Source organism: Bos taurus, chromosome 28 (genome assembly GCF_002263795.3).
Source record: "Bos taurus isolate L1 Dominette 01449 registration number 42190680 breed Hereford chromosome 28, ARS-UCD2.0, whole genome shotgun sequence".
NCBI classification, from domain to species: domain Eukaryota; kingdom Metazoa; phylum Chordata; class Mammalia; order Artiodactyla; family Bovidae; genus Bos; species Bos taurus.
Genome location: NC_037355.1, coordinates 42,100,257 through 42,118,914, shown reverse-complemented (window position 1 = coordinate 42,118,914; position 18,658 = coordinate 42,100,257). Strand labels below are relative to the sequence as shown.

General features: G+C 43.0%; 1 protein-coding gene across 1 annotated transcript in view; it reads left to right on the top strand.

The window, feature by feature from the left end:
• Positions 1–2,205: 2,205 nt before the first annotated feature.
• Positions 2,206–18,658, top strand: part of LOC112444750 (anthrax toxin receptor-like) — a 41,975-nt gene continuing 25,522 nt past the window's right edge. The window contains exons 1-3 of the mRNA XM_024986890.2: positions 2,206–2,698; positions 14,887–14,958; positions 16,682–16,753. Coding sequence (XP_024842658.1) covers positions 2,436–2,698; positions 14,887–14,958; positions 16,682–16,753 — 407 coding nt within the window. The 5' untranslated portion in view covers positions 2,206–2,435. The remainder of the gene's footprint in view (positions 2,699–14,886; positions 14,959–16,681; positions 16,754–18,658) is intronic.

Below are 18,658 nucleotides of genomic sequence, written 5' to 3'. Positions count from 1 at the left end.
AAGAACAACAGTAATTGCTAACATAATATTTTCCATCATAGGTATTTGTAGCGGCGGGGGGGGGGGGGGGCGGTGTCACGCTGCCATTAGGGCAAGGCTGTTAGCCCAAGACCTTATTGCGAGATGGTTAGTGCCCACGGTTAGAGGTCCCGCTGCTCTAGCACTCAGCCTCACAGAGACCCCTGTGGCAGAGAGTATGGTGAGAACCAGGTCCAGGCTTTCTCCCTGGGGCCCTCTAGGGCCTCCAGAATCAGGCCAGCAGGTGAGTTGGGGTCAGGCGACAGGCTAGGGCTGTATCCTGTAGAGCTCGAGAGCCCTCACCACGGCCACCCACTGACCACACCCAGGCTTCGCAGCAGCAGCTGCCCCTGCCCCCATCCCACCTCAGAGGCCTATGGTGGCAGCAGCATCCGTGGGTCGCAGGCCCCATTGGGGTGGCCTTGGGAGCCTGAGGGCCAGCAGGACCCTGGGTTCCTGGCTCCCTCAGTGATGACAGCTGGTCAGGGACTGGACACCTGGGTCTGAGGGCATCACTACCTAAGATCTGCTTCCTCAGCCAGACCTGGACGCTGGCGGGAGGATCCAGACTCGGTGCTAGACAAGGTCCTGGGCAGGGAAATTAGACCCCATCCCGACTCCCTCTTTTTAGCCAGGGACTGTACCTCAGAGGAGGAAAGTTGAGTCCTGGATCCTTGAACAGGTAAAATGAGGGAAGGCTATGGTTTTTCCTGTGGTCATGTATGGATGTGAGAGTTGGACTGTGAAGAAAGCTGAGCGCCGAAGAATTGATGCTTTTGAACTGTGGTGTTGGAGAAGACTCTTGAGAGTCCCTTGGACTGCAAGGAGATCCAACCAGTCCCTTCTGAAGGAAATCAGCCCTGAGTGTTCATTGGAAGGACTAATGCTAAAGCTGAAACTCCAGTACTTTGGCCACCTCATGCAAAGAGTTGACTCATTGGAAAAGACTCTGATGCTGGGAGGGATTGGGGGCAGGAGGAGAAGGGGATGACAGAGGATGAGATGGCTGGATGGCATCACCGACTCAATGGACGTGAGTCTGAGTGAACTCTGGGAGTTGGTGATGGATAGGGAGGCCTGGCGTGCTGCGATTCATGGGGTCGCAAAGAGTCGGACACAACTGAGCGACTGAACTGGACTGAACTAATGTCACTTTGTTTATGGGATTTGTTAAGTGTTAAAAGTCAAAAGGAGGCAAGGAGACAGAATTAAATGCCTCATCTTCCCTTTCTTGTCAGAACAGAAAAGAGCATTTCTTTGGTGAGGTTAACAGACATGTCGTGACCTGACTGTGACCTGACCTCAGGAACAAAGGATCTGACACCAAGAAATTTGCAACAACTAACCATGTCCCAACCTCACCTTTCCCATAAAAGGGCTTTCCTGAAAGCTTTCAGGGAGTTCAGGGATTTTTAAGGCGTGAATCACCTGTCTTTTGCTCTGCAAAGGCTCTGCAATAAACCTTTGTCTGCTCCAAGCTCAGACGTTTCAACGTTGTTTGGCTTCACCGTATGTTGGGCACATGGACTTGTGTTCCATAACCATTTTAGATTTAATAAGAATAGATTTTGATATATATCACTCTTTTGTGCATACAAAAGGAAACAACTTGGCTAAAATATTTCTAAACACTTTTACATTCAGTCTGAATTTTTGAAACACTTGATTCAGGGTTGTTAATGCCCAGTGTTGCTCAGTGGAGCAGAGATAGGCCATCCCCACTCAGCCCTTTCTGATTTCCTGTCACAGAATTTGTGGGTATAACACAAAAGATCTTGTTTTATGTCACTCAGTTTAGGGTGGTTTGTTAAACAGCAGAAGATAACTGGCGTGTCCTTCATTCACAAGGAACTTTGACTCTCCTGCAAGACCTTCTTCCCCTTCTGGATCCTTCCACCCACTGTGTCACAGGAATGACCACTTCGACGCTCTACGCTCCCAGTTCCTGGACGTCCTCCCAATGGTGATGTCCGTATCTAAGCCACCTCAGCTGCCTTCTTTCAGTTGACAAAAAGAGAGGATTTCTCTGGGATTTTAATGGCTGCTTGAGAGGGTTTGGAATGAGAGACAGAGGCCTCATTTTATCAAAAGATCCTCTGCCTGCCCTCTGGGATTATCAGCAGGAGGACAATGAGCAGAGCTGCAGGTCACAAAGTCACCATGCCAACCTTCCTGTCCATCATAAGGGTCATCACAGAGAAGTTAGTCTCCTTGGGGTGGGGGAAGGGCTGTCCCCCAGGGCCAGCCATTTTGCCTCTTCACCCTCAGGGCAGGTACTGGGGAAAGCTCACAGTGCACTATCGTTAGAGGACTGGACTTACCAAGGTCCCTGGGTGCAAGCAGAGATGATAGCGGCCCCGGCCTGAGGTGGCCTGGAGTGGTTAGGATCAAGTGGGAACTCAGGAGTGGCCAGTTAAATGGAGACCAGTGGGCCCTGGATGCCTGGGCTCTTCTTTTTGCTGTTGCTCCCCCTTCCACTGATGTGTGCAGAGGGCCTCCAGCACAGTGCCTTGGACTGGACAAATTCCCACCAACACCTTTGCAAGGACTGGGGAAATGTTCATTGCTACTTCAGCCCAGATGAGATAAGCTTCCATGGCAGCAACATGCAGCACAGGAGCAAGTCGAACAAGCTGTATGACTGTGATGGTGACTTCAACCTCTATTTCGTCCTGGATGCGTGAGTGGCTCTCCCACCTGGCCCCGGGTGCCCCTCAAGGCACCTCTGTCATTAACCTTACTGATGGCAGGAGACGGTCCAAGGGAACCCCAGGCTCTGAGAAAGAAGAGGCAAGGACAGTCTTGATCAGACCCAAGGACAGACCTCTGTGACTCCCTTGTTCCTGAGGCAGAAGGAATGCTAAGTGACAGACAACAGACACGGAAGCACACACACTGTATGATACAATTATGTGAAATGTCCAGGATAGGCAAATCCACAGTGACAGAAAATAGACGAACGCTCACAGGGGATAGGGAGATGTGTCGGGCGTGGGGCGGGGCGTGGGGCGCGGAGTGGTGGCGGCGGCGGGCGGTGGTTGGGGATTGACTACTAGCAGCGACAGATTTGGGGGCAGTGATAGAAATTTTTTACAATTAGTGGTGATGGTTGCATGACATAGTGACTACACTAAAAACCACTGAATTGTAGTCTTTCAAATGGTAGAAGTGAAGTCGCTCAGTTGTGTCCGATTCTTGCAACCCCATGGACTATAGCCTGCCAGGTTCCTCTGTCCATGGGTTTTTCCAGGCAAGAATACTGGGGTGGATTGCCGTTTCCTTCTCCATTCAAACGGTGAACTAGATGTTAAATAAATTTTGTGCTCGGTCATGTCCAACTCTTTTATTACCCCATGAACCATAGCCTGCCAGTCTTCTCTGCCCATGGGATTTTTCAGGCAAGAATACTGGCCTGCATTGCCATCTCCTCCTCCAGGGGATCCTCCCAACCCAAGGATTGAACTCGTGTCTCCTGCATCTCCTGCATTGGCAAGAGGATTCTTTACACTGAGATGCCCGACAGTGACTTCATATAAAATATAAATTTTATCTCAATTTTTTTAAAGTATTCAGAGAAAAGAGGAAGGGGAAAACATTGTAGAGTTGTGTCAGGCAGTTAAATAATAAAAGTTGTAATAATAAAATTAGGTCACTTTTCTGAAAAAAAAAATGGGCAGAAGACTTGAATAGATATTTTTGCAAAGAAGACATGTAGATGACTAACAGGCACATGAAAAGATGCTTGGCATTGCTAATTGTTAGAGAAACACAAATCAAAACCACAGTGAGGTACAATCTCACCCCTGTCAGAATGACTATCATCAATAAGTCTACAAAATGTTGGGGAGGATGTGGAGAGAAGGAGACTCTGGAACACTATTGGTGGTAATGCAAATTGGTGTAACCACTATCAAAAACAGTATTGAGGCTCTTTATAAAACTGAAAATTGAACTACCATATAGTCCAGCGATTCCACTCCTGGGTATAAATTTGAGAAGATAGATGCACTTTATTGTTTATAAACAGTGTAATTTCCAGTTGCCAAGGCATGAAAGCAAACCAAATGCCCATCAACAGATGACTGGATTAAGAAGACGTGTGATGTATATATAAATATATATGTGATTACTACTCAGCCATGAAAAATGAAATAATGCCACTTGCAGCAACATAGAGATTATTATACTATGTGAACTTAAGTCAAAGAGAGAAAGACAGTATTGTATGGTATCAGTTGCATGTGGAATCTGTTTAGATTATTATTGTTTTATTATTATTGTATTATTGTTTAATAATACAAAGGAATGCATATACAAAACAGAGCAGACTCAGAAAGAAAACAAACTTGTGGTTACCAAAGGGGAGAGGAAATGGGGGAGAGAAAATTAAGGCTATGAGATTAACAGATACAAACTGCTCTATAGAAAATAGACAAACAACAAGAAATTACAGGGGATTATGCTCATTATCTTGCAATAATTTATAATGAAATATAATCTGCACAAATACTAAGTCACTATACTGTACACCTGAAACACAATATTGTAAATCAACTACACTTCAGTGAAAAGATTGTTCTGAGCTCTTTGTCAGACAGTCCAAAGATCTCCATTTTTAATTGAAATATAATTGATTTGCACTGTTGAGTTTCAGTCTACAGAAAGCTGATTCAATACATACATATTCTTTCCATTATAGATTATTACAAGATATTGAATACAATTCCCTGTGCTATACAGTAGGTCCTTATTGTTTATCTATTTTGTATATAGTAGTATGTGTAAATTAATCCCAAACTCCTGATTTATTGCCTCTTCTTCCCTTCCCCTTTGGCAACCATAAGTTTGTTTTCTATGTCCGTGAGACTGTTTCTGTTTTGTAAGTTCATCTGAATCATTTTCAAGGTTCTACATATAAGCAATATCATAAGTGATATCTTCTTTATCTGTTTAACTGTCACTGGACACTTAGGTTGCTTCCATGTCTTGGCTACTGTAAATAGTGTTGTTATAAACATTAGGGTATATGTATCATTTCAAATTAGAATTTTCATCTTTTCTGGATATATGCCTAGGAGTGGGATCTGGATCACATGGTAACTCGATTTTTAGTTTTTTAAGGAACCTCCATGCTATTCTCCACAGTAGCTGCACCAATTCACATTCCCATCTACAGTGTAGCAGGGTTCCCTTTTCTCTACACCATCTGCAGCATTTGTTATCTGTAGACTTTTTGAAGACGGACATTTTGGCCAGTGTGACTGCATTTCTCTAACGATTAGTCATGTTGAGCATCTTTTCATGTGCCCGGACTCTTCTTCAGGAGATGTTGCTGCTCAGGAGGATCCTGCAACCTCTTCTCTAAATGCTCAAGGCTCTAGCAGCCCCATGTATTATACCTGCTCCATGGCTTCTGTGGTCTGACCTTGTAAATTTAGAATATAGGAAAATAGCCTGGGCAAGCTGTGAATTTGGTGGCAGGAGATAATTCTTCTTCTCTCTCTAGTTCCTTAGATTTCAGAATTCACAGCTATTAGAGTGAATATATGTGTTAGACTGTGAGGACCTCATAGATCATCAAGCCCAATTTTCACCTGTCCCCTTTTAGGAAAAAGACTCAATTTTGCCTGCTTACACGCACCCAGTTACCAGGGTCACGCTTCCTATAGATCCAGCCCACTCTTTTTCGAGAGATAACTGAGTTTTAGATAATACTTCCTTGCATGGAGCCACAGTAACATTATTACATAGCTCAAAAATGACCCCATCTGGATAGAATGGATTCTGAGGTCCACTGACAGTGCATTATTTGTTTTCTACTTTGTTTTGTTTTTATTTTAATACTGTATGTTCCCCAAGATTACTTCCTGCTCCAGGCTGAAAGTTCTCACTTCTCTGTATTTCATATCCCTGTGCTTTCTACCGGAGAAGGCAATGGCACCCCACTCCAGTACTCTTGCCTGGAAAATCCCATGGACGGAGGAGCCTGGTAGGCTGCAGTCCATGGGGTCACTAAGAGTTGGACACAACTGAGCGACTTCACTTTCACTTTTCACTTTCATGCATTGGAGAAGGAAATGGCAACCCACTCCAGTGTTCTTGCCTGGAGAATCCCAGGGACGGGGGAGCCTGGTGGGCTGCCGTCTATGGGGTCGCACACAGTCGGACACGACTGAAGCGACGCAGCAGCAGCAGCAGCAGCAGTGCTTTCTACCTGACCCTCACTCCCTTCAGCTTTTCCTTTGTTTTCAGATGACCTAGTGACTATACACTGGTTACTTGCTTTATGTATCAACTGCATCAGCCCCTCTTTTCCTCTTTTAGTTCACAACCAACACCATTAGGCGGGTGGGTTAGCACTTAAGGGAAAACTGAGCCTCAGAAGGCTTCCTTGTGGCTCAATGGTCAAGAATCTGCCTGCCAATGCAGAGAATGTAGGTTTGATCCCTGGATCAGGAAGTTCCCTGGGGAATGGCAATCCATTCCAATATTCTTGTCTGGGAAATCCCATGGACAGAAGGAGCCTGGTGGGCTACATCCATGGAGTCATAAAAGAGTCAGCCGCAGCTTACCAACTAAACAACGAGCCTCAAAAAAATTAAGTAGCATGCTCCAGAGACTAAGAGGAAATTCAAACTTGGGTCTTCCAACTCCTGGCTGCCTGGCTGCATGGTACATGGTAATTGTTGTTCTTTTTGAAGCTCTTTTTAATATAATACACATAATAGAAAACTTTCCTTGTATGTACATTCACAGTGTTGTGTGACCATCACCACTGTTCACCTCTAAGATGTTTTCATCATCACATATTGAAACTGTACACATTTTTTTCACATTTAACTTAGCTCTATTCCTTGCCCTTGACAAATATCTCCCCAAACCCTCTTCCCCCAAGTCCCTGGCAGTCACCATTCTCCTGTATACTTCTGAGTTTGCCTATTTGAGATTCCACAAAAAAAAAAAAAAGAGAAATTGTATAATATTTGTCTTCTGTGCATGGCTTATTTACTTAAGGTAATGTCTTTAACATTTGTGTCAATTTGTGTTGACACAAAAGGCAAAAATTTATTTCTTTTTAAAGACTGAATAATATCCTATTGTGTGTGTGTATCATGTATTCTTTATCTGTTACTGGGCACTTAGATTGTTTCCATATCGTGACTATTGCAAATAATGTTAAAATGAGCATGAGAGCAGACATACATATCTCTTCCAGATCCTCGTTTTATTTTCTTTGGGTCTATACCCAGAATTCCACTTGTATTTTAAGAAAAAAGAATTGAAGAAAAGACTTTTCCATTATTTTCATCCTCATTTCCCACTTTTTTTGCATCTCCATGTGATGAGCATGCCTCTAGCAGAGAAAGACCAAATAAGTAGAAATGAGTCAGTCCTTGAGGCAGCGCCTCATGCTGCCTGGCTCATTGTTCCATCACATATTCATCAGGTATAAATGGAAAGTTAACAGCATCCAGAAAAACGCATCCCCGGAATCATTCTCCTGTCAGGCACAGAGACACCAGGACAATCACCATCTGTTTGAATGCCAACTCTCTGGGGCAGAAACTTGCTTAAGATATAGTACAGTCACATAAACCCCCCTGGCCTTAGCTTTCTTGGAATCCCTTTTTCTGAGCCTTCCTATTTTTTTTTTAATTGGAGAATATTTGCTTTAGAATGTTGTGTTGATTTCTGCCATATAACAACGTGAATCAGCCGTAAGTATACACACGTCCCCTCCCGCTTGAACCTCCCCCTTCCCCCCAACCCTATCCCACCCATCTAGATCGTCACAGAGTACCACGCTGAGCTCCCTGTGGTACACAGCAGCTTTCCCCGAGCTATTTTACACATGGTAATATACATGTTTCAACGCTACACTCTCAGTTCATCCCACCCTCTCCTTCCCCCATGTGTCTACAGGCCTGTTCCCTGTGCTTGTGTCTCTATTCCTACCCTGCAAATAGGTTCATCATACTACTTTTCTAGATTCCATATGTGTGCATTAATATATGATATTTGGTTTTCTCTTTCTTCATTCTGTACAACAGGTTCTAGGTTCACCCCCCTTGCTAGAACTGACTAAAAGCATTCCTTTTTATGACTGAGTAACATTTCATTGTGGGTACGTACCACAACTTCTTTATCCGGTCATCTGTCGATAGACATCCGGGTTGCTCCCGTGTCCTGGCTGTTGTAAATAGTGCTGCAAGAACACTGGGGTACATGTGTCTTTTTGAATTATGGTTTTCTCTGGGGTATGTGCCCAGTAGTGGGATTGCTGGATTCTGTGGTGGTTTTATTCCTAGAAAACTGTACATATTTTTAAACACCCCCTTTTGCCCCAGTTCCTGGTAATCCATGTTTTATTTTCTGTATCTGTGAATTTGTCTAAGATACACATATACATGGGTTGATACAGTAACTGGCCTATTGACTCTCATTTATTTCATTAGCAAAATGTTTCTGAGGTCCATCCGTGTCGTAACATGTGTCAGAATTTCGTTCCTTTACGTGGCTGAATAATATCCCATTGTGTGTACATGTATTTACTTTATTTGTCCATCTGTTGATAAGTGCATGGGTTGTTTTCACTCTGGGGATCTCCAACACTTATTTTTCAAGTTGTGTGTTGTTTTCTTTTGGTAACAGCCATCCCAGTGAGTGTGAAGTGGTACCTTGTGGTTTTGTTTGCTTTTCCTAATGACCAGTAATGCTGAGCATCTCTGTGTACTTGATAACTGACCATTTTTATATGTTCTTTGGAGACACATCTATTCAAATCTTTTGCCCATTTTTTGAATTGGGTCCCTTGGGATTTTGTTGTTATTATTCTTGAGCTGTAGGTGTTCTTTATATATCTGGACATCAATTCTTTACGAGATACAATTTGTGAGTATTCTATCTCATTCTGTGGATTATCTTTTCACTTGATTAATAGTATCCTTTGCACAGTAGTTTTAAATTTTCATGAGCTTTGACTTGGTTTATCTATTTATATCTTTTGTTCACTGTGCTTTTACTGTCGGATCTAAAAAAATAACCACTACCAATCTAATGTCATGAAGCTTTACCCTGTGTTTTCATCTAGGAGTTTAATACGGGCATACCTCTTCTTATTGTGCTTTGCTTTGTTGCTCTTCACAGATGCCACATTTTTTTTTTTTACAAGTTGAGGGTTTTTTGGCAATTTTTCATTGAGCAAATTTATTGACTCAGTTTTCCTAACAACATTATATTTTAATTCTGGTATGTACATTGTTTTTAGATATAATGCTATTAAACACGTAATCAATTCAGTTGAGTCGCTCAGTCATGTCCGACTCCTTGCAACCCCATGGACTGCAGCATGCCAGGCCTCCCTGTCCATCACCAACTCACAGAGTTTGCTCAAACTCATGTCTATCACGTCGGTGATGCTATCCAACCATCTCATCCTCTGTCATCCCCTTCTCCTCCTGCCTTCAGTCTTTCCCAGCATCAGGGTCTTTTCAAATGAGTCAGCTCTTCGCATCAGGGGGCCAAAGTACTGGAGTTTCAGCTTCAACATCAGTCCTTCCAATGAATATTCAGGACTGATTTCCTTTAGGATTAACTGGTTGAATCTCCTTGCAGTCCAAGGGACTCTCAAGAGCCTCCAACACCACAGTTCAAAAGCATCAATTCTTCGGCGCTCAGCTTTCTTTATAGTCCAACTCTCATAGCCATACGTGACCACTGGAAAAACCATAGCTTTTACTAGACAGATCTTTGTTGGTAAATTAATGTCTCTGTTTTTTAATACGCTGTCTAGGTTGAAATAGAACATGTAATAGGTTGTAATAGAACATGTAACAGATTACAGTAAAGTATAAACATAACTTTTATATGCTCCAGGAAATCAAAATTCGTGTGACTCACTTTTTTGCAATATTCGCTTTATTTCAGTGGTCTGGAACAGAACCCATAATATCTCCAAGGTATGCCTTTAGTTTTAGGCCTTCTTACATTTAGGCCTTTGATCCTTCTTGAAATATATTTTGCATATGTGCAAGGTAAGAGTTCAGGTGCACTCTTTTGCATATGGACATCCAGTAAAAATATGTAGAAATACTAAAAATACTCTCCTTTCCCACATTACATGCTCTTGGCACCCTTTTCAAAATCATTGGCCGCATTTACAAAGATTTGTTACTGGAAACTCTGTTCTAGTCTTTTGTTCTGTATGTCTGTTCTTATGGCATTACCACTATTATGATCACTGTAGATGTGTAATAAATTTCAAAACCAGAAATGTGAGTACTCCTATTATGTTCTTCTTTTTCAAGACTTTTCTAACTCCTTGAAGGCCTTCTGAGATTCATATGCATTTTAGAATGCATTGTTTAATTTCAGTAAAAAAAAGGCTACTGAGATTTTGGTAGAGATTTCACTGGATCTGTAGGTAGCCTTATTAGTAATTTCAGCTTAACAATATTGTCTCCAGCCCATTTCTTTCCAATGATTTATCTTCTTAAATTTCTTTCAGCAATGTGTTATAGTTTTTGTGTACAAATCTTTTGTCTTCTTGGTTAAATTTTGTTTCTGTTAGATGCTATTTCAAATGGAATTGAATTTATTTATTTTTCGGAATGTTAATTGCTATTATATAGAAATGCAATGATTTTTGTAGTTTGATTTTGTATACTGAGACTTTGATGATATTTTTTATTAACTAACAGATTTTTTAGTTGAATCTTTGAGAGTTTTTACACGTAAGATCATATTATCCAAGAAGAGAAGCACTTTCACATCTCCTTTTTCAATCTGTATAATTTCTATTTCTTTTTCTTGCTTTTCTAGCTAGGACTTCCGATGCTATATTACATAGAATTAACACAAGTGGCATTCATATGTTGCTCTTGATTTCAGGGTCAAAGCTTCTCATCTTTGGCCAGGATGTGATGGTTTTACACTTTTCATATATAGCTTTTGTCATGTTGGGGAGTTTTCTCTATTCCTAATTTGAGTGTTTTTTATCAAGAAAGAGTGTTGGATTTTATCATACTCTTTTCCTACTTGAATTGAGATGATCATGTATTTTGGTTTCTTCATTTGATTAATGTGGGATGTTACATTTATATGATTTTTATATGCAGAACCATTTTTGAATTGTAGAAATCCTACTTGGTCACAGTGTGTAAACATTTTAATATTCTGCTGGATTCAGTTTCCTGGTATTTCCTTGAGGATTAATGCATCAGTCCATGAAGGACGACTGGTATTGTGCACTTGCAGTGTTTGGCTTTGGCATCATGTGATACAGCCCTCATAGAGTGAATCTGGAAGTGTTCCCTCATCTTCAGTTTTTTGAAGAGTTTAGAAAGAGTTGTTGACTGTTCTTGAAAAGCTTGGTAAAATTCACCCTTGAAATCATCTAGTCCTTGGCCACTATTGTTGGGGTATTTTTCTATTCATGATTCAGTCTTTTCACTAATTATTGACCTATTCATATTTTGCATGATTGGATTTTGGTGGATTGTATATTTCTAGTAATTTGCCCATTTTGTTTAGGTTATCAAATTTTTTGAATAGAAATATTCATAGTATTACCTTATAATCCTTTTATTTTTATGTAATCAGTAGTAGTGTTTCATGTTTTGATTTTAGTAATCTGAGTTCCGTTTTTTTTTAAACAAATCTATAATCAGAATAGGATTGTTTATAGCCATAACTTTTCCCTCTTGGCACTACTTTTACTGCACCCCAAATGCTTTGATATGTTGATTTTTCATTTTCGTTTGATTTATGGTATTCTTAAATTTCTCTTGTGACTTCTTCTTTGATCAATTTTATTTGTTTAAAATTGTACTCTTTAATATCCATACATTTCCCATTTCTTCATGTTTCTTTCTACTATTGATTCTCACTTCATTTGTGCTTGGAAAAAACATTTAGACAATTTCCATCTTTAGAATTTGTTTGAACTTACATTATGACCTAACATATGATCTACTGAAGAGAATATTCCATGTGCACTTGGGGGGAAGTCTGCCTTCTGTTGTTATTAGTTAGAGTATTCTGTGCAAATTTGTTAAGTACATTTGGTTTATAGTGTTGTTCATGTTCTGTTTCCCTTATTTCTCTATTTCCTTATGTTTTGTCTAGTTCTTCTATCCTTATTGAAAATTTGGTATTGATGTCTCCAATCTTTATTGTAAATCTATTTCTCTCTTAAATTCTTACAGTTGCCTCATAAATTTTTGGTGCTCTAGTATTAGGTGCTTGTTTAAAAAATTGTTATATTTTCTTGTTAAATTAGCCCTTTTATGAATATGTAATGCCCTTCTCTGCCTTCCTAAAACTTATTTTAATTGAACCATAGCCGATTTACCATGTTATGTTAATTTCTGTTGTACAATCAAATGATTCAGTTGTACAAACATACATTCTTTTTCATATTCTTTTCCACTGTGGTTTATCATGGGATATTAAATATATTTTTCTGTGCTGTACTGGAGGATCTTGTTGGTTTTCCATTCTATATATAATATTTGTATCTGCTAATCCCCAACTCCGCCCCTATCCCCACACCTTGGGAACACAAATCTGTGCTCTGTGTCTGTCAGCCTCCAGCTACTATTTGACACATAAATTTTTTCAGTATCAAAAATGATATTGGAAATGGACAACTTTTCAGATAAGATATTTTTATCCTCCTTTTTCTTTCCTTTAGGATAAATCTTCAAAAATAGGATTATCTACGTTTCTTAATTTTTACAATTCAATGTGTTATGCCAGTTATTTTGCAAAGGCAAAATAATCCTTTCTCCAACAATAGAAGAGCTTTCTAGATTCACCTAAACTTTACCAGCATATGGACATCTATCCATCTGTCTCTCTGAAATTTAATATGTAAAAATGATGTTTTGTTCATGCTCTTATTTCCACTTAATTGATTACTGGTGAAATCATTTTAACAAATTAAGTAATAACTATATTTCCTTCTTCAACAGTTTTTTACTTAAAATCTACTTCATCTAATATAGTCACACCATCTCTCCTTGCGTTTCTTTCAACATGGAATATTGAGCCTCTTTCCTTTTCAAATATGCGTGTCCCTACGTAAAAGTCTGCTGTAGACACGTACACACAGGCCTCTTTTAAAAGTTGGAGTAGAGCTGCTTTACAACGTTGTGTTAGAGTGCCCTGCAGAGCAAAGTGAATCGGCTATACACAGACATGTATTTATATACACCCTCTTTTGGGGTTTCCTCCCCATCTACGTCATCACAGAGCACAGAATAGCGTTCTCTGTGCCATACAGTCAGCTCTCGTTAGTTACCTATTTTATACATGTAGTATAGATGCGTCAGTCCCAATCTCCCAGTCCGTCCCACCAGGCCCTTCTCTCCTTGATGTCAATTTTTGTAAATCCATCCTGCCGATCTATGAAGTTTGTCTGGAAGTTTAAATTCATTTACATTTGAAGTAATTGCTGCATGGAAGGACGTCTGCCATTTTGCAGCTCGTTTTTGTTCGCCTTCTAGCTTTTTTGTCCCTTATAGTCAACATTTCTGCTTACGCATATGTTCACTAGAGTTTTTTTTTGTAGTGACAGGTTTTGTTTTTCTTACTTTTTTGTGCATATTCTATTATAGATATTTTCTTCATGATTATATGGACTTTAGCTAATATGTTAAAGTTATAATAATCTTTTTACAACTGAATCATCTTGCTTATAATGCTGATATAACAGAATTGTTTTGGAATTGTGAACGATGCTTGAAAAGTTTCTGATACATGTTCCATGAATGATAATTCTGAAACTGTTAGAGTCTCTATCTTTAGCTTCCTTACCACCTCCTGACAGTTCTAGACATAACCAAGAGGAGGCAGAAGGAATGGTAGAGAAAAGAAGGATGCTCTTAGGTCTGTGAAAGTGAATGGAGAAAATCACATATACATATGATATTCAGGATGTCTAGGCTCATGGTGATCTCTTGAGGTGAAAGGTTGAACTCCTGGTTGGTTTTTCTGACTCACATGCCTTATAAAAGACATGGGCCAACATTCACTGGGGAAGAGCCCATGACAGGGTACTAGCCTTTCATACCTACCATGTGCAGAACCATGACAAAACACTTAGCTAGAGAGACCCACATTTGCCCTCCATAGCCCGGGAGTGCAGCCTGCAGAGGTGTGGGACTGCAAGGACATTTGAGCCCTGGTCTGCAGGGCACATTGACGTTCCTCCCATCTGAACAGAAAGGGTCGTTAGGCCCTCTAGCCTCCCCATTCTCCATTCAGGTACCAAAGTCAGAGCTAATGGCAGTGAGAAACTGGAAGTGGGGTAGGAAAGTCCTGCAGCTCTCCCTGATGGTGTGGCACCACGATGCCAGGACTGCAGAATCTTGGCCCTAGTTCAGCTCCTCCCCATGAGAGTTCCCAGGAAAGATCTTCGGTGTCCAGAATGGCTCAGCTTTGCAGGCTGATAAGAAAGTAGTAAAATAAAGTGGTTTGAGTAGCACATCTTTCTCCTGCCTGAGGCCAGAGCTCTTATTGTTGGGTCAAACCTGGGGGACCAGGAGAGCAAATGTACTAGAATTGCTCGGGCTTCTTCGACCACTGTATCCTCCCTTATTCCTTGAGTGTCAGCCAACCTCGTTCCCACCCAGAGTCCCGAATCCCCAAGCACATGAGTCAGGCTGGTCACCTTCCCCACCACTCACGCTGGTGAAAGTCACCACCAGGGTGACCCAGTGCGGTTGCTAAGGGAGTATGACGGCCTTCAGCTACACGGGGTGGGGAAGGGTTGCTAAAGAGTCTGCTGGAAACTGGAGAGGCAGACAATCTGCCCACCGCAAGGAGGTGCCTCATCCCTCTTAATCAGGTCTTCTTTGTTTTTAGGTCGGACAGCATGGGCAGCTCCTGGAAGGACATTCACCAGTTAGTGCAAAAGATGGTGAAGAAATACACAAAGTACGGCTGGTGTTTTGCTCTGCCTGGCAGAGTACACAGCTCTTCAGAGGTGGTGGGCGTGGAAGTCCCTCAGGCCAGGAGCACAGTGCCCAGAGCCCAGGACAGTGTCCTGAAGCAGAAAGAAAGACGCTACGTTGGTTCCATTGGATCTTGGCAGCTTTCTTGACCCTTACCTGGGAGTGAGATTACACTGTAGAGGAACGCAGTCTGTGCCTGAAGACCTCACAGACTAGGAAGTGGGCAGACCAGTAACATACAGCTAAATGCTGAGTTAAATGGTGCCAAGTGCTGAAAGCAAAGGTTCAAGGACTTATTCGAAATTAAGGGAAAAAAGCAAGTACTCTTAGAGGGGGAAAGAAGGCAAGGATGACTTCCTAGAGGATATGGAATTTTGCACTAGGCCTTGAAGAACAAGAAGACAGATTAATAAGAACCATGAAGGAAATTTCTTGTGCAGTGAGTGATCTGTTAGGCTGGAAAGCAGGGCTAACTCAGGGGAAGGCTAATAGAACAGTCTGGACAGAACAGTGTGAGGCCAAGTCCATGGGGCTCATAATACCAGGCCCTGGGGCTTGGATTTCCTGCTGTGAGCAATAGGGAGCTGTAGATTATCCTAGAGTTGGGGCCAGAGGGTAGAGTGCCTGACATGGTTAAGGTTGTGTTCCAGGAGAAAAATCTGATAATTATAAGTTAAATGAGGTGGAACACGAACCAGAAGTGGGGAACCCAGCTAGGGACCTATTATAGCAATTTTGCAAGAAGAGAATGAAGGTCAATGGACCAGAAAACAGTGCGGGGAAGAAGGATGTATATGAGAGATACTGCTGAGAGAACAACTTCCCTGAGATAAGAGGTGGACAGGGAAGACAGGAGAGGAGGGAAGTGTGGGAAGATCCAAAGGATTTCACGTTAGAGGAGAGGCCAGTGGAGAGGCCTTCACGCCTCTCCACGTGCCACCTTTATGTGGGCAGGGAACGTGTGCATATGCCTCTGTGTGTGTCCTCGTGTGCGTGTTAATGATTTTTTAAATTTATTTATGTGTTTAGTTGTTTACTTATCTTTGGCTTCACTGGTTCTTTGTTGCTGCATGCAGACTTCCTCTAGTCGCAGTGAGTGGGGGCTACTCTTTTTTCCTGTGACACTGCCCACCAGGCTTGCTTTAGAGGATTAACGCAGCACTTGGCTGTCTGAGGTGAGCTTCGCGACAGTGTTGAACTGTGTAGAGAAGGCGATGAAGGGCTCTTTGCTGCCGTGTGCAGGCTTCTCATTGCAGTGGCTTCTTCTCTTGTGGAGCACAGGCTTTAGGCATGCAAGCTTCTTTGGTTTGCATGGGCCTAGTTGCCACGTGGCATGGGAATCTTCCCAGAGCAGAAAGTGAACCTGTGTCCCCTGAATTGGCAGGTGAACTCTTAACCACTGGAACACCAGGGAAGTCTGTGTGTGTGTGTGTGTGTGTGTGTGTGTGTGTGTGTGAGAGAGAGAGAGAGAGACATTGGGAGTGTTGGGCATATAGAAATGGACCAGGATGCCATCCCAGTGATCACTTTCAGCAAGTTCGCACATCTCACAGGGCTCCTTTTACAAAAGGAATGGGAATTTTCAGTGTTTGAGAAACAGAGCCTAAACAGGAGAGCTGGGTTATGGAGCAGGGAAACTGTAAGCCATCCCTCTCCTGGCTGCTCACTGGCATCATTTTGAGCTCACGTGCATGTTCCTTCCACAGCCCCAAACTGCGCATGTCCTTCATCACCTATGCTGCACAGGGCAGCACGGTCATGAGCCTCACCTCAGACAGGTAAGGGCTGATTTAATCCACTAATGCAAGTCTAGTGCGTGATGTCACAGAAAAAAAAAAAAACACTGGGGCTCTCGGTGACCCAACGAGGACCCACTGTGTGCAGGCTGGGCCATCCTGGGCTCCCCTCACTGATCACTCGGACCTGCAGCCTTGGCTCCCACTGATCTCTGGCTGCACTGGGACTGGGAGACCCCAGTGCTGCTCGACCACCTCCACCCCTCTAGGCCCTGCCCTCCACTAGTCTGGTCCTCTCCACACACTTCCATTTTCTCACATTCGGCTCACTGTGAGGATTTCCTTGAACTGGCTGAACAGGTGTGCAGACCTTTTATGAACTCTGGCCTGTATTGTGCACCTGCGCTTGTACTGATCTCTGCTCTGGGTCAGTGAAGGTGAGGAGAGATGGTCGTACCTAAGGGATAGGGGATGGGCTGTGTTGAAGTGCTAGAGGATTCAGTGGAGGGGAGCTTGCTCCTGGTGGGCTTGAGACAGATGGCCTCATGAATGTGGTTCTGAACACCAGACTAGACTGCAGTTCCAGAGGCAGACCCAGGTGTGTGCCGAAAAGCATGGAGGTAGGAAGGAGTGGTGCTTCTGAGTAGCTGTTATGTTAAGAATTTCAAGGACACAAAAGCTGGAACCTAATTCAGAGTGAGTGAAGCACCAAAGATAGGTTGAGGACATTTGCGACTGGATGCCTCCAAGATTTAGACACAGTCCCTGCTCAGGACCTTGTAGAGAAGTTGGAGTAGCAGATGAGCTGCAGCAGCAAGGATGCTGGGGACAGAGTATGGGGGTGCCAGCATGTGGAGACATGCCTGGCTCCTAGAAGAAGCAGGGCTTGGGCTTCCTACTGTGAGCTGGGGAAGGCATAGTTTTCTTCATGTGTGTGTTTCAAGCTTAGAAGAGATACTGGAGTGGGCGTGAGGTGAAAGAAGGCAAGTTCATGGGGGCAGACTCTCGCAGGCAGAGGAGAGAGAAGTAGCAGGGGCTTGACGTGGGCTTCTGGGAGAGGAGTTGCCCGTGGTGGAGAGAAAGATCATTGACTCTTCTAGGTTACGGAGCTCAAGGCCTGGATGAAGAGAGCTTTCTTGAGGCTCTTGGAAGGCATCCCCAGTCTTCTCTGGAGAATAAAGGAGGGGAAGTCTTCCAAGACTGTGGGTTCAGGAGAAAGAATGGGACTCAAGGGAGTGGGAAATACTTGAAATCCTGTGTGTAGTCCAGGATACACCTAAGACATATCAAAATCAACCATGGCCTTCATGCTTCCAGCACAGGGCCTGGCAGAATCTTGGTGGGAGCTGGTCTCAACCTGAGATTGGGCATTTCCAAAGCTGCCTAGGCATTTAGGAGGATGTGGCAGAGGGCTGGGGTGGGTCTTTCTGTACAAGGTGAGTCCAGAGTGACTCAGGAAGCCTGGTAAGAGGTGCAGCTCTGATGGGTCTGCAAAGAATGTGGGGCAGGACTGGGACCAGGGCTGGTGCTCTCTTATCCCTATCTACTGGGGTGAGCAAGCTGAGAGGGCACCGTCCACACAGGCCTTGCTCTGGTGCTGGAGAAGCCAGACAGCATGGGGCTAGGAAGCCTCAGGCATGCTGGTGGGGTTGGGTGAGAACTGGGAAGAGGTGCAGGAGCTCCTGTCGTGTGAGAGGGGTACTTTAAGAGCAGGAGGGATTGCTGAGGGTACTAGGAGCCTGGCGTCATGGTATGAGAAAAGCTGGAAGGGCAGCAGAAGGGAGAGCTACTCAGGCAAGAACGTTGCCTGATGATGTGGGTCCTGGGCAGGAGGCTGTGAGTACAGAGAGTTCCAGAATATTTTTGTGGTTCAAACAACAAAATTGAAATCTTCCAGAAAGTGCCAAGATGTGTGGTTCTGCTCAACTAGGCAAGGCCTGCTTTGGC